We start from the raw sequence: 16,897 nt of genomic DNA, 5'->3' as shown, positions 1-16,897 counted from the left end.
GTAGAAGCCTCGGAGGTGTAACCAGAGAAGGTTCCCATTGTTTTCATTCTGGTGGGATATGTTATATGCCATTAGAGTGAAAACTTAGTCTTTTTTTTAAATTTGTTTTATGTATGGGCTTTTATTTGACATCACATTTAGAACTTACTTTATAACAAAAATATGTATTCTCCAACTGACTAGAACTCTAAATCTGGTTTGAAAATAATATGAGAAATATTGGTGGTTTGGACTTAGCGAAAGAATTTATCTGATATGTATTGTAGGTATTAGCGATATAATGATAGATTTAGCAATTTGTGGTTTGCATATATTTCTGCTCCATTTTGATACACATTTTGCACCTAGGGAGAGATAATGTAAATATTAAGAGTTGCATGTTAAAAATAAGAGGTTTACTAGTATGGACATAATGACAGAACGCCTGTGTATAATAGTATACAAAAGAGTTAAATGTTTCTCTGTAGAAACGAAAATACTAAAGCCCTTTTGACATGCTGATGTATTTGATTTTTATGTCATTGTATTTTATTGGTTAAATTGGATTTGATACTCTGACATTTTGGATCTAGGGAGAGATAATGTAAATATTGAGAGTTGCATGTTAAAAATAAGAGGTTTACTAGTTTAAACATAATGAAAGAACGCCTGTGTATAATAGTATACGAAAGAGTTGGATGTTTCTCTGTAGAAACGAAAATACTAAAGCCCTTTTAACATGCTGATGTATTTGATTTTTATGTCATTGTATTTTATTGGTTAAATTTGATTTGAGACACTGACATTTTGGATCTAGGGAGAGATAATGTAAATATTGAGAGTTGCATGTTAAAAATAAGAGGTTTACTAGTTTGGACATAATGAAAGAACGCCTGTGTATAATAATATACGAAAGATTTGGGTGTTTCTCAGTAGAGACGAAAATGTATTTGATTTTCATGTCGTATTTTATTCGTTGGACGTCACGATTGGGCTAATAAGACCGAAAATATAACTAATATCCTTTTGGCTGTATTGTGAAAATACGTAGCTAAAGCCTTTTTGACATACTGATGTATTTGATTTTTATGCCACTGTATTCTATTGGTTGAGGCACTGTAAGTTACGATTGGATCGAAAATACGTATCTAAGGATCTTTTGACATGATGTATTTTATTTTTCTGTCACTGTACTCTATTGGTTAAATCATTTGAGAATTCGTATGTCACTATTGGACCAATAGGACCGAAGATACGTAACTAAGGTCCTTTTAACATGATGCTGTATTTGATTTTTCTGGATTGGACCAATAGGATCGAAGATACAGAACTAAGACATTTTTAACATTCTGTTGTATTTGATTTTTCTGTGTCTGTTGGTAAAATCATTTGTATCTAATGCCTTTATGGCATGATGTTATGTTTAATTTTTCTATATTATTCAATTTGTTAAATCACATGATACCTCGCATATCTCTCAGAGAGGGATGGATTGGACATATCAAAAGAATGCTTCTATTATATATTATACGTTATGAGAGGCTTTAGTTACGTATTTTCAGAATACAGCCAAAAGGACATTAGTTATATCTTCGGTTTTATTGGTCCAATCGTGACGTAAAAGTGGGGACTCCACCACAAAACGAGACAAAAATGAGCAGAATGGACCTTAATTTTTTTTTATTTCCCCAGCATCTGGGGAAAAATTGATTTTCTATCTAACTCTAATACACAGGCTCTTATGGGAGGCGCTGTTGCCAGATGTTGCGAAATGCCCAGTTTGTCAGTAGATCTACGGAATTTTTTTTGTGCGTCCATACTGGTGGACACTACATACCTACAACTTTTATTGTCTATGTCTCTCTACGTTAAGCCATTTAGGCATACCTACAACCTTTATTGTCCATGTCTCTCCTTACGTCTATGCCTCTCTACGTTAAGCCGTTTAGTCACTGTAATGCTACCACCACTTAAACATGCTACAATATGTTACGGTCGTAGATAAAATATAGTATGCAACTCGTAAAGCTTAGATTTCTGTACGTGACTGGTGTAAATAACATATTATGTTATGGTCGTACATAAAATATAGTATGCAGATCGTAACGGTTAGTTTATGGATTAAATAACATATTCGATACTCCCCACACCTTTAACGTACCACAATATTTAATCAGACCAATGCTAACGAGATGTATAGCGCCAACTATCGGATAATAGCTGAATTATGGTAGATTTCTTCGACGTAATATCTGTGTCAAGGCAAATTGGATAAAAAATGTCGAATTTGATTAAAAATGGACTAAAAATGGCGAATTGGAATAAAAATAACGATTTGGTCGCGCCAACTAGCGGATAATAGCTGAACTATGGTAGATTTCTTCGATGTAATGTCAAGGCAAATTGGATTAAAAATGGTGAATTTGAATAAAAATGGCGAATTGGAATAAAAATGCCGAATATGTTGCGGTCGTATATAAAATATAGTATGCAACTCGTAAAGCTTAGATTTCTGCACGTGACGGGTTTAAATAACATATTATGTTATGGTCGTAGATAAAGTATAGTATGCAGCTCATAATGATTAGTTTATGGTTTTAATAACATATTCGATGCTCCCCATACCTTTAACGTATCACAATTTCCAATCAGATCAATGCTAACGGGATGTTACCATCGCTTAAACATAAATTATGTTACGGTCGTAGATAAAATATAGTATGCAACACGTAGAGCTTAGATTTCTGCACGTGACTGGCTTAAATAACATATTATGTAAAAGAAGAAGAATAGACAGTTGACAAAAAGAAGAAGAGTGTTCCGTGGCGACTAGCACAGAACGGAAAATTGTTTTATTTTTAATTTATTTACTATTTTAATTTAAAAATAGCGTCATCTAGCGGCTAATAGCTAAACTATGGTAGATTTCTTTGACGTAATGTCAAGGAAAATTGGATCAAAAATGGCGAATTTAAATAAAAATACTGAAATGGAATATAAATGGCGAATTGGAATAAAATAACGAAGTGGTGGCGCCATCTAGCGGATAATAGCTAAACTATGCTAGATTTCTTTGACGTAATGTCAAGGAAAATTGGATCAAAAATGGCGAATTTAAATAAAAATACTGAAATGGAAAAATACTGAAATGGAATAAAAATGGCGGATTGGTGGCGCCATCTAGTGGAAAATAACTATGGTAGATTCCATTATGGAAGATTCCTTGTGACGTCAGCATCTATCTCACTCTTACTCATTGGGAAGGTACTTCTCTCTCTAACACATTGATTTCCCTATCTCTGTAGTCGTAAAAACGTTGTACATCTAATGGTAAATTAAAAAACTCTAAATTGGTATTTTTTTATTTATTCAAATCATTAATTACCCTAATTTTATAAAAATAAATGAACTCCCTAAGAGCATTGTTTGTCATATCATCTGGCATTATAGAACAAAAAGCATACAATATTTGCAAGAGGTTTAAACTATCTGCAGCATTTTTACAAAAATCTAAAACATTATAATAATATATAAAGGAATACCATTCGTATGAGCTGAGTGATATTCTGGTTGGTTTATATTGCATACAAATATACAAGGAATTACATAAAGGTAAAGACCAATTTTTAATTAGGAGGGTAGTTAGGGGGTTATTTTCACTGATTTTTTCATAGAGAAAAGCAGGTGCCGACCTTTTCCAATACCTCACACGTCGGACCAATAACACCGGAGATATGCTTTAGTGCCGTTTTGGCTATGCCGCCATCTTTGTTTTTTGTGTTAACGTATTCGTTACCTCCTCCCCTTTCCGATGATACCTCACACGTCGGACCAATAACAACGGAGATATGCTTTAGTGCCATTTTGGCTATGCTGCATCTTTGTTTTTTTTTTTTTTTGTGTTAACGTATTCGTTACCTCCTCCCCTTTCCTATGATACCTCACATGTCACGATCGGACCAATAACAACGGAGATATGCTTTAGTGCCGTTTTGGCTATGCCGCCATCTAAAAATACTGAAATGGAATAAAAATGGCGGATTGGTGTCATCTAGCGGAAAATAACTATGGTAGATTCCATTATGGAAGATTACTTGTGACGTCAGCATCTATCTCACTCTTACTCATTGGAAAGGTACTTCTCTCTCTAACACATTGATTTCCCTATCTCTGTAGTCGTAGTAACTTTGGTTATCTACTTCGGTTTATTTAATACTGTTAATTCAGCCCCTTCATTCAGCTCTTCTAACATATCCATACTAGGCTAATATTCTTCCTATACATAATCTTAACTAACAACTATCTTGAATGTGGGTGGCCAAAGAGATGGAGGGGGACGAGTGGATAAGCACCCAGATAGAAAAAAAAATAATGTGCTACAGGTAATGATCAGCGGACAGGTGATGAATGCAAATTGTAGATTCTCCCATGTTCGCTATTTATCGGTCTGTTTGCTTTATAAATTGTAAAAAGCTCAGGTTCTAGATTTTTCCAAGAAATCGGCATTTCGACCAAAAAGAGAATTGTCTGTTTTCACTTTTATTTAGTAAATGTCGCTAATGCGTTGTTAGCAAATAGCTGTTTATTATTTTTCTTAGTAGACAGCCATATTTAGTTCGCTTCAGGGGCCACCACAGGCAGTTCTGATGACGATGACTCTAAAAGGAAGAAACAATATGTCAACTGATGGTGATGGTCTCTGAATCGAAGTATGTAAATCTAAAGCTGTCTTTCCTTATTTCATTTGACTCATATTTGAGTGCTAACGAAGCGTAATTCTGTTGGATTTTTATCTACACTGTGGGCCGAAATAAAGGAGTACATTTTTTAGTTGAAAATAACTTTTTTGTTTTTTGAGCGATTTAATTTCTTTTTTCAGGGCTAATAGCCTAACATGTCCTTAACATGACTGCAAATTTGAAATCAAAAATAACTTACAGGGTAGGACTTATAAAAAAATTTATATTACGGTGCATTTGAGCTCGTTGCAAATAAAAACTGATATGCTCTTTTGGTATATTAACTATCCGGAAGACTTCAGTAAACAGGAAATTTTTCAACATTACCGGATTTGCAAAATATCATTTTTTTATTTAAATAATGTTCAGAACACGCCTTCGCCATATAATAGGGAACTTGCTCATTTTTTTAAATTACATAATAATGTTCAGTTTTGTTTAAAAATGAGATTTCCAAAATTTCACGCTTCAAAAACTCGTAATAACTTAGAAATACATATTTAAAGTCTTCTGCGGTATAAAATAGTTTAAACGACCCGTGACGTCATATAGTTTTACATTAGTTATTATTATGGTTATATTTCGCTGTGTCTAGGTACACGCTAACGTGTACGCAAATAAAAAAGTTAGGTACACGCGAATTAAACTTCATCAAGCCGGTGAAGTCATTATTTAGCGTGCGCAGTGACTGTATATTTTGGTACATGCTATTTTGATAATATGTTTAGTGTTTGTTTGATAGAAAAATAGTTGTTAAGGGAAGGGAAGCAGAACTATTCAGATGTTTCAAACTTAACTGTAATAAATCAAAGTATATATAAAAGTATAGGTATATTTAGGTTAGCAAAATAAATATATGTATTTAGTTGACATGACACGTACAAAATATTGTTAAAATAGTTTTTACACGTAAGTTAATTATTATAATAAACTATTCTAAATGGGAAATAAGCCACAATTTAACTAAAAAAATGATTTTATTAACGTTTCGACGTCCAAATCGGATGTCATTGTCAAAATACAAAAATTAGTCAGATTATATAAATTATTAGAAAAAAATTTTACTAAGCAACAACATTTTTGTTTAATTTAATAATATTTTACGTCCGATTTAGACGTCGAAACGTTAATAAAATCATTTTTTTAGTTAAATTGTGGCTTAGTTCCCATTTAGAATAGTTGATTACAAAAATGCCACAAGGAAATAGCTTCAGAACAAGTTAATTATTATTGTGAAAGCTTTAGGTCTTCCTTTTATTTTAATTTTGGACGGTAATACTATTTCATTTATAACTAAAAAAATATATATTAATTTATAGTCTCTTAACTTTTTCATACTGTTTTAAAATGTTGTTAAACTCATTAAAACAACTATATAATTTTCCACATTGCATAGTTAATTTAAAAACAAACACTAAACAAATAAAAAATAACAAATCTCTTTACTAATCAATATTAAAATTAAAGTGTAAACACAACGCGATTAAACAAATTCCAACACTCTGACACTCTAACTTTTTTATTTACGTACACGTTAGCGTGTACCTAGACACAGCGTTATATTTAGGTATATTCTTCTGCTCTTTCTTTAGTTTATTGGCCTCCACCTACTTGGGTATTTGACCAGCTCGTCGTCGGGTAATAAAGGAAAAATATTTATATTCTAATGACATTTATCGTATGTCGTTGTAATAATATATACCAGTTTGTTGAGATTGGAGTTTGATACAGCTTTTGAAGGAAAGAAAAGAAGGTTTACTATTGAAAATAAAACCATTTTGTAAAAGTACAAATTTTCTATGAATAGTTCAAACGATCAAAAACACTTTTAACGTCACATAACTGTATTTTTTACTGACGTTTATAATGTCTAATTTAAAATTTTATGTACAATTGGTGTAGAACGTAAACATACAACGGTGTGACGTCACGACGCGTTTTAGGGTGGCTGGTATAAGTTGAATTTTTAGTCGTCTTTAGGGGCCAAACGAAAGACAAACAAAACTTTTTTATCTTTGATACAGGTTCTAAATTATGTTCTGTTGTGATTTATAACATTTTTTTCGAATTTAAAATTTTATGCAAGTTCCCTATTTAAAAAATCCCGAATTTGTAATTTTTTACCATTAACCATTTTTTACTTAAATTAGGAAATGTTATTCGAGTACTTTTCTAATATGTTCACCAGAACGAAACCCTCTTAACACTAAATTACATCTTTTCCATCGTCATTGCCTCATAGTAGCAGTAATTTTTGTTAACTGTTTTATTAAGAATTTCTCAAACGCTCAAATATGTCAATTTTACTTAGTAAGCCATGACTGCTTAGGTTGCAATGGAATTTGTTTGAAATTTATAGTTAAATAAGTAAATTGGCCAGTTCATAATGCCACTTTTAAGCAAAGAGGACAGAATATTAATTAGAAACATATCAAGAAAAAATCTTGAATCACCTATTACCTGAAATTGAAGAAGTATGTTACGATTACACTTTCCAGCAGGAGGGTGCTCCTTCGCACAGTTCCCACAATACAGGGATATTCTTGAGTGAAAATTGCCCGGACTATATTGAGCCAGAGATGTGGCCACCTAACAGCCCAGAATTAAATCCGGTTGACTATTCAATTTGGGAAATTTTCGAACAAAATTTGTATGACGAACAACAATTTGAAACCATCGAAAAGCTCAAAGAAAGAATGTAGTTTGTTTGGAACAACTTTGTACAGGGTGTAATAAATGGGTCTATCAATTTATGATGCAGACGACTTTAAGAAGTGGTAAGCAATAATGGTGGCCACATTAATAATATTTTAGTCTAAGTTTTAAAATTATAAACTGTTTTCATAAGTGTGTTATTTGTTAAAATGTTATAAGTACATATTTCCTTAATTTATTAAAAAAAATTATATTTTGCGAATCCTGCAATTTTGAAAAAAAATCCTTTTTACTGAAGTGTTCTGGATAGTTAATCTACCAAAAGAACATATCAGTTCAATTTTAGCTAAGACAGTGTTCATTTGCAACGAGCTCAAACGTACCGTTACATAAATTTTATTATAAGTCCGACCCTGTACGTTATTTTTGCTTCCAAATTTGCAGTCATGTTGAGGACATGTTAGGCTATTAACCATGCAAAAATAAATTAAATCACCCAAAAAACAAAAACGTTATTTTCAACTAAAAACTGTTCCTCTTTATTTCGGCCCACGGTGTAGATAAGCGGACATATTATGATGAGTACAAATTGTGGATTCTTCCATGTTCGCTATTTATCGGTCTGTTTGGTTTATAAATTATAAAAAGCTCTGCTTATGGAGGGTTACCAAGCATTTACATTCCGACCAAACAGATAATTTTCTCTTTTCTGTTTTGTTCCGTCATCAACCAATCCGTCCATCAGCAAAGAATTGTTTATTATTTTTCTTAGTAGACAGCAGATTTAGTTAGCTTCAGGGTATACCACAGGCAGTTCTGATAACTCTAAAAAGAAGAAACAGTAATGTAAACTGATAATGGTGGCCCCCGAATCGAATTTAATATAAAGCTGTCTTTCCTCATTATTCTATTTGACACATATTTGAGTACTAAGAAAGCAGAATTATGTTGCATTTTTATCTAATGAGCGGACAGGCGATGAATGCAAATTGCAGATTCTCCCATGACTACTATTTATCTTTATAAATTATAAAAAGCTCGGTTTTATAGATTGTTACCAAGAATTCTGCATTCCAATCAAAAAGAGAACTTCCTCTTTTGTAAAAAAAAATAAATTCAGGTTCATTTGATTTTTTATTAAAATATAAAAATATAAAAGATATAAATAGGTAGGTATATAATATAAAAATTATAATAGTTTTAGAACTTATTTTAAAATTGTATAAATATTTACAAATATACATTTTCTCTACAAAAGATTACAAAATAACAAATAACGACAAGTAGTCAAAAATATTTAGGAAGACTCTCCGTTCTTACTACCCTCAAGAATAATTTGAATCTCTTGACAGCTTTTTCCTGAGGTCTCAGGAACACATTTAAAAACATATAAAGCTGCTGTAACGCAACATATACTAAAGAATCCAAAAGTTCCGGAAGTTCCCACTAGTATGACCAAAGCGCTGAAATAGTTAGTAACAATGAATCCCAATATCCAGCAAAACGAGGCTGATGCTGAAGAAGCGACGGATTTAACGTTGCCCGGGAAAATTTCTCCAAGGACTGCCCAAGGTAAAGGTCCGAACCCTAAACAGTAGGTTATAATATATACGATTACTCCTACAATGGGTAGCCATGCCAAGTTGGAAATATCTTTTTGACAGTCATCTTTCATGTAGAAAAAGAAAGCAAGGACGCTGTGAGATAGAGCCATTCCTAAACCAGAAAGCATTAAAAGAAAACGTTTTCCGCATCTATCGACCAGAAGTGGAGTAGCAGCGCTCGCCACTATCTGGACAATTCCAACAATAATAGTGCAGATTTCAGGTGCTAAGGAAACTCCTGCATCTGTAAAAATATTTTGTGTATAAAAGAGGACAATGTTTATTCCTGATAGTTGTTGAGCAGCTAGCAAACTAAAAGCAATAATTAAAGCTTTCCTCAGTCCTACCGAGGTTAAAATTGTTCTTAAGCCACCTTTATTTTCTAGGTCGTTTTCTACTTGTAACTTTACTGTTTCTGCTTCCTTCTCGGCAAATTTTCTTTCCATTCCTCTAAATTTTGAAAGAGCTGTAATCGCTTCTTCAATTTTTCCACTTTGGATAAGATAATACGGACTTTCTGGTATGAAAAAGAAGAAAAGAACCACAAATATAAAGGGAATACATACAAGAATGATATTAAACATTTTTATAGAGATAAAGGGTCCCAAAGCGTATGAGAAAAGCAGTCCAAGAACAGCAAAAAGTTGCAAGAAGGAACCCAAAGTTCCTCTAGTTTCATTATCTGATATTTCTCCTATGTACATAGGCATTGCTGTGAATATAATACCTACACCGAAACCACATATAAATCTTGACAAATAGAATAACAAAACGGACTGCGCAAAAATATTTAATGCAAAGGCTGCTAAAAAAGGTATCGCCCCCATGAGGATAGTCTTCTTCCTTCCAATTAAATTAGCAAGAATGCCTCCTCCAATTGGCCCGATCGCAGCTGCTAGTGGCAGAAAGGATCCAATCCATCCCTCTTCAGAAACTGATAGCTCGTGGTCTAATGGGCTGGTAGTTATATTTTTAAGTAATGGAATTTCTGGTGATGTCCATCCCAAGGCAGTACCGCAAATGAATGTGGCGATATTGGCTGAAAAAAAAACAGAAAATTAATCTACTATTGCTATTACAATCTATATGTAAACGGATCGACACCGTATGAATTTAACTGAGTTAACGCGATAAATAACTTCGATAAGATGCTGGTTAAATGATTAAAACGTGTGAAAAGATATTGACTTTATTATCTTTAAGGCACTAACATTAAACAGTAAAATATAAGATAAGTCCGTTATACTTGAACTGTCCAAAGTTTTGATAAAACACACACGACACTTTGAATAGATTTGCACGATAAGATGGGATTGTTTCGCCCAAGCCGTGGTGTTTTGACGCGTATGCCCTTACGAACCTTTTCTTGTGCGAATGCGCTTTGCCGACTGCCTGTAGGCGACTCACTCTATCGTAAGATGATATTATGTGGATATATTGGTATAAAACTACCACGTTGCCACGTCATAAAAAAGGCAAAAATAAAGGAATTAAGAGGGCATAAACACTATATATTTATATTTTAAATAAAAACCAAACATTAAGCATAACATTAGGAATAAATTATTATTAGTACCGTGAAAGAAAGTATCCATTTTTCTCAAATGTGGTCTAGCTAGAGATAACAAAGTACCTACTCAACTCTAAGAAGATGCCATAATGATTTTATTAAAATGTTAAATGTTAAAAAATATTGGACGCGTTTCGGCCCAACACGAGCGATCATCAGCAAAATACAGGAAAAATCAAAGAACTGAACTATAATACATGATCAAATTAGTCATGAAAAAAGCCACATGGAGATACAACGCACACCTTAGTCAAGAAACTTACCCACAGGAAGGAGGAAAAATCGATTAGGCTCAATTAACAAAATGCACGTACAGAAACATTAAAAATTGACATTTACAATTTAAAAATTGACATAAATGGAAAACTAACACAGTTTATACCAGTACAAAGCGGAGTCAGACAAGGTGACTCGTTAAGCCCACTGCTCTTTAATATAATAATGGACCAAATAATACAAGCAGTAGGGGAGCAGGGGGCTAGTTGTAACAATTTTCATATACTTAAATATATCTTGACAGCGATTTTCCCAATTATCATTAATTAAACACTAAACGCTAGTTTAACTCTTTCTGAATAAAATTAAACTGAAGAGAAGTTAAAAAGACTGGTATTTTTTAATCAACTAGGATTTTACCAAAAAAAGTGCATTGTTACAACTTGCCCCGCGCTTGGGTCTAGTTGTAACTAGTGTTGCCCAAAATCGGTCTTGGTCTTGCAGTCTTGGTCTTGTTCTTGCATTTTCGCAAGACCAAGACTGCCTAATTTTAGCAAGACCAAGACCAAGACTGACCGTGCAAGATTTGAGCAAGAACAAGACTGACCCTGCGAGACTCTTGCGTCTTGCAGTTAGGACCGAATATCGTTTTAGGAAGTATAGTAGTTCGGGTATATGCTTAGATGTATAGAGGCTCTATGAGACGCAAAAAAATATGTAACAAAAATTTGGAAAATTGGACTTACGCGCATTACGAACAATACCATAAGCATACATAGCCAATCAAAATATCCATTAACCCTCCTAAGTCGATGCGGGGTGCGGCTGCACCCCAGACCTCGTTTCTCTCACCTATCATTTTTAATAAATTTTTTTGATTTTTGTCCATTTTATTATTCGTATTAAATTCAAATCTAAACGTATTCCACCCATTACAGCATTTAAAAGTTTTTTGCGTTTACGTGCTTTTTTGAAAAAATTACTTTTGGGTGCAAATGATGAAAATTTCGTATCCTGAATTGGACGTTTCTGATGTTCCACCTGGAGCTAACAGAGCTACGGGACAAGGTCGGTGTTACTTATGTCAGAGAAAAAAGACCGAAAGTCCTGGCATAACTGTATTGTGTGTAAAAACTTTGTGTTGCTCATTCTGTGAAAAATTTCATGTGTTTGTCTTGCGACAATAATAACTTCTTTTTAGGAAGAAATGAGTACTTTTTTTGTAAAATTATGTTTCGTACTATAATAAATAAGTCCTAATTCTCTTTCAAATTAATTTCCCCAACGTTCACATATAAAAAAATGGAGATACAGATGGGGTGCAAATGCACCCCGCACCGTTGTTTACGTAAGAATCTAAGCACCGCCTTACGAGGATTAAAAGAAAACTTGGCACATTTGATACGTACTGAGAGGTCATAAAACTACAATGTAAAAATAAAACATTTTAAACATGCTTTAACAGCAGACGATTTTTTCGCTCTGAAATTAATTGTCCAGATTTTGATAATAGGCGCCCCAATAGCCGCCGTCTAATCGTTTAAAAATATATGTCATCTTAGCTTAAGGCGGGTTCTCATTAGTCAACCTCATTGATCAATAGCGCTGATTCTATGCAACTGAACATAGAATTCAAATTCACAATATTTCAAGGATATTGAATTCGGTCTACAAAGTGCTAACTTTAATAATGGCTGTAAAGAAGAAAATTGTGCATGCTGGGGTTCGCATTGTGTGTGAATATTTAAAAAACGTAATTAAAAATAGGAAAACAAGAACATCTCTGACTGTCTTTTGCAACGGAAACACCTCTTAAACGTTTTGGTTCGGCCAATTGGCTTGGCCGAACCAAAACAATTTGGGTTTATGGTTTATACAGATCATCTGTGCCTGTACCACTTTTATTTGCTTTTAATATTTTATTCAGTTCATTTATTTTTAATATTGTTTAGAGTCAGGGTTTCTATTTCCATTCCAAAACGATTAGCTTCATAGCTTTTTTCCCGCTTTATTATATTTTTATATTGTTCACTCCTAATATTCCATAGCACTCCTCTCTCTGATATAATTCTAGAAACTTGCAGATATGGTTGTCTCTCCATTTAAAGACATTTTTCACGAAATATGTAATAATATATCTATCGTTTTCACAAAGAATTTAACCTCATCTCATGTGCTTACTAAATATTTAACTCCAAAAAATACAAGTCAACCCAACTGAACGCTAGTTCTCATTGTCAAGCACTGTTCTATTTGATAGAATCATTTCCATTGATCTATCAAAAGTAGGAAGGCTTTTCACTTTTATTGAAACACCATATGATAGAACAATATCGCTGAATCGACGTTCATATAAATCTATTTTTCTTCTATAGCATAGAATCAAGGATATTGATCAATGAGATTGACTAATGAGAACCCACCTTTAGCTGATAAAAAAATATAATAGGTATAATAAATCTTGTCGGCCCAAATTATTAAGACTAAACATCGTTTGTGCTGAGTGTGCGATATCGGTTAAACAAACCATTTGCTGAAAAAGCGCGGCTAACTATCAATTATTAACAGTCTATTTCTATATAATGAACAATAAGTTTCTTTGACATTGTTTATGACACGGACACATAATATGTCGCGTTGTTAATCACGAAACAGATTATGTTACCTTTTAGATAATAATGTATATCTTTGATAAAGAACTTTAAACTCATCATTCCACACACACAACAATATCCTACTTAGGGTATTCGATAGTAAGGAGTATAAAAGAATCTTTGTATTAATTCTTGTTTAAAAAAATTAATATAAAGATAAAGTAAAGTCAAAGCAATTGCGCACTGTTCTGTAATTTAATTTGTATTGTATTTTACTTTTTATTTAAATAAATGGCAAATTGTATAACTCTTTTATTCCATTTCATATAAGGTGAGGGTCGATCAATCCTTTTCTAGACAGATAATGTTCTTTGAAATACAGTCAACTTTATGTCATTGTCATTAATTTGGTTTTTTGTATTTTAACCATGTTTTAGCACATGTAAGCTTATTAAATGCAAACGTTTATTAAGAAACAGACTGTCTCCCGTGGGCCATGGTATATAGTTGTTAGTTATTAGAGTATAGGCACGGATCGCTTAGATCGTAAGTTCATACCTTACCCAATGTCAGTTTAGACATTTATTAATTTTGTTGGTCATTACCATGGCTATGATAATTCAAGATTAAAATGTACCTACTCTGTTACAGTTTACATAATATTCTAAAGGTGCCGGTGGGGGATGGCGTCTACGCGCATTATTATAGTCGGTGTAAAGAAAGAACGTATTCGAAAGAATGAAATAACAAATAATATAAAATTTGTTACTTCATGATTTTGAATATTTTCTCTCTCATAGACCGACTATAATACTGCGAATAGACGGCGTCACCCACCGGCACCTTTAGAATCTGTGCACTGTACCTACGTTGTTCTAAGATCTGAAGTAACGCTTAAAGAATAGCAATAGGTTAATGTGTAACTGCAAGACTTGCAAGACTCTTGCTGCAAGACCAAGACCAAGACCGAGAGCGCAATACCAAGACCAAGACCAAGACCAGGTGTATTGGAGCAAGACCAAGACCAAGACTGTCTAAGTCTCGTCTTGGTCTTGCATTTGGGCAACACTAGTTGTAACACCTAATGGGGCAGGTTGTAACAGTAGGAATATTCGAATTATTTGGTATATTTCGAAGAAAATGCCAACGTTTTGGTCCTGTTGAAAGATGTTGCTCGACTTAATAACGTGGCTTTCGGTGTTCAAATATAATTGTAAATTTCTACGCATAAAATTTTGGACCCAATCTGGACCAACTGTATAATTTTGATACCAAGAAGAAGGAAGTTGCTTAGCACTGAGTTTCACGGCACATTGGTAAGCCAGATTTCGCATCTTCATTGGAATTAGTCCAAAATATATTTCGGCGCACTTCAGAAATTTAGTAAGATTCAGCGCAAGTTGTAACATGTTACAACAAGCCCCAACGTTTTGTTACAACAAACCCCGTAGCACACTTTTGTATACCTATTTATTAAAATAACTTCCTAATCTTAAAATTGTTAAGCAACATCAAAGTATAACTAAATTTAGAAAAGAAATGAACACCGAAAGTTTCATTTCCCTTTAAAACAACAGCGATAACCAAAATTTTATGAGTGTCAAATATCATAATACTTTATCCAAATCAAGCACGTGCATAAGACTACTATTTGCAACTATCGGAGGATGGCTGGCAGACGGTCTCATTTGCAGGGCAATAAGAAAATAAGACCTAAATAAGGTCAGCTAAATTAGTTAAAAACGTTCAAATAACCTATGAAAATGCCGTGTTACTACTTACCCTTGTTACAACAAACCCCTTGGTCCCCTACGTACAGGTCATAGTTACGGAATGGGGAACAAAGAAATCCAAATATTATGTTTTGCAAACGACGCCGCATTAATCGCCGAGACAGAAGACGATCTCCAAAGATTAACACACATCTTTAATACAACAGCCAATAAATACAATATGATAATATCTGCAGAAAAACCAAATATATGACAATATCTAAATACCTACTACGATGTAAAATCGAAATTGATGGGAAAATAATAAATCAGGAAGCAAGGTTTAGATATCGGAGAATAGATATAACTAGCTACGAAGTGTTGAAGAAGAAGTACGACAACAAAGCTTAAAAGCAAGTACACCTAAGACAAGACACAAAAGCAAGAATCTATAAAGTAGCAATTAGGCCTATATTGACATACACGGCGGGACATGACCTGACACATCTAAAACGAGACGACTACTAGAAACAACAGAGGTGAAAATACTTCGACGAATATCAGGGAAGTCTGTTGGATAGGGAGAGAAGCGAAACCATAAGAAGATCATGCAATGTAGAAGACATTAATGGATGGGTGACAAAACGGAAATAGGAGTGGAACAAACACATTAGTAGAATGGGAGAGGATAGGATAGTACAAATATCACGAGATAATTCACCAAAACTGGACGAAGGAGTATTGGCAGACCAAGAAAAAGATAGTGCGATAATTTAAACTATTTAGGAGGCTAATATTGAAGAAAAAACAGCATTTAAAGCCTACATACAAGAAAGAACAAGAAGATAAAATTGTGGTTTGTGTAAGGTTTGCAGAAACGTGGACTATCGGAGGAACTATCTTGCGAACAATTCAAGTGTAAGAAGATGAAGGTGAAAAAACACTGCGTCTATCATAAGTAGCAACGACAAAAATAAAATAGTATTGAAAGTATATAATTAATTGAAAAATCTAGGTGTATTTACCTGCAGAAGCAGCTATGTACAAGAATACACGATTCGGTGCATTAACCATTTTAAGAACCTTGTGTATAATGTTAGACTTGATGTAGTTACAATGATATCTTCTAACTTTTTTGCACGTTTATATATTTCATTATATTTATCTTGACTTAGAAAAAGCGTCAATTATTCACTACACGTTGAATAAACGTTGTAAAAGATTATAAAAGAATCCTTATACCAATAAATCTGAGACGGATGTAGGTACAAGATTTATTTCTATGAGCTTTAAGAAATTTAAGAATTTTTGTGAATTAAAAGCATTTATATGTTTACTTAGGTATTTTGATATATAGACATTTAATCTTAAAAAGCAGTAGCTCCTTTAACCCTAGAGTAGGTACTCACGTAGACGTAGCCAAATATTACATGAGTGATCGCGTGAAATACACGTGTGTCCCAGGATAAATCAGGTCTAAAATATACAGGGTGGTTCATCTTATTCGCCTCGGTCTCTGTACGGAAAACCATTTGATATTTTAAAAAATTTCTTCACAGAAATATACAGGGCCTTTAATACTACAACCTAAAAATAATGTAAATTATACAGGGTGTTCCAAAAATGAGTGGTATATCAAAGTTTTATTCTTTCTTATGGAATGCCCTATATCTGATGACATTATTGAATTGACCTTAAAAAATAAGCTATACTTTCATAAGGGTTCCCTATACCTAAATACTGGGTGTTTTGATTTATTTCGATTTTTATAAAAATGTAAGGTTTTAGAAAAAAATAAATATCTACGAATCTAAGAACCAGTAACAAA

General features: G+C 33.3%; 2 protein-coding genes across 2 annotated transcripts in view; both read right to left on the bottom strand.

The window, feature by feature from the left end:
• Window positions 1-3,842, bottom strand: part of LOC114345683 (facilitated trehalose transporter Tret1-2 homolog) — a 37,025-nt gene extending 33,183 nt beyond the window's left edge. Inside the window, exon 1 of the mRNA XM_050652169.1 lies at window positions 3,776-3,842. Within this exon, the coding sequence (XP_050508126.1) occupies window positions 3,776-3,842 (67 nt within the window). The remainder of the gene's footprint in view (window positions 1-3,775) is intronic.
• A 4,646-nt stretch (window positions 3,843-8,488) lies between these two features.
• Window positions 8,489-16,218, bottom strand: LOC126884616 (facilitated trehalose transporter Tret1-like). The gene is made up of 2 exons (XM_050650675.1): window positions 16,095-16,218; window positions 8,489-10,016 (listed from the first exon to the last, which is right to left on the bottom strand). Exons 1-2 carry the CDS (start codon window positions 16,141-16,143, stop codon window positions 8,671-8,673), a joined length of 1,395 nt encoding a protein of 464 aa, XP_050506632.1. The 5' UTR covers window positions 16,144-16,218; the 3' UTR covers window positions 8,489-8,670.
• Window positions 16,219-16,897: the final 679 nt, after the last annotated feature.

The sequence above is a fragment of the Diabrotica virgifera genome, chromosome 5 (assembly GCF_917563875.1).
Source record: "Diabrotica virgifera virgifera chromosome 5, PGI_DIABVI_V3a".
NCBI lineage: Eukaryota > Metazoa > Arthropoda > Insecta > Coleoptera > Chrysomelidae > Diabrotica > Diabrotica virgifera.
This window is presented reverse-complemented; position numbering and strand designations above follow the sequence as displayed.

Coding starts and splice junctions, on each gene's coding strand:
- LOC126884616 (XM_050650675.1), bottom strand. CDS start 16,143: ATGGTTAATGCACCGAATCGTGTATTCTTGTACATAGCTGCTTCTGCA. Junction 10,017..16,094: donor GTACATAGCTGCTTCTGCAG/GTAAATACACCT, acceptor TTTTTTTTTCAG/CCAATATCGCCACATTCATT.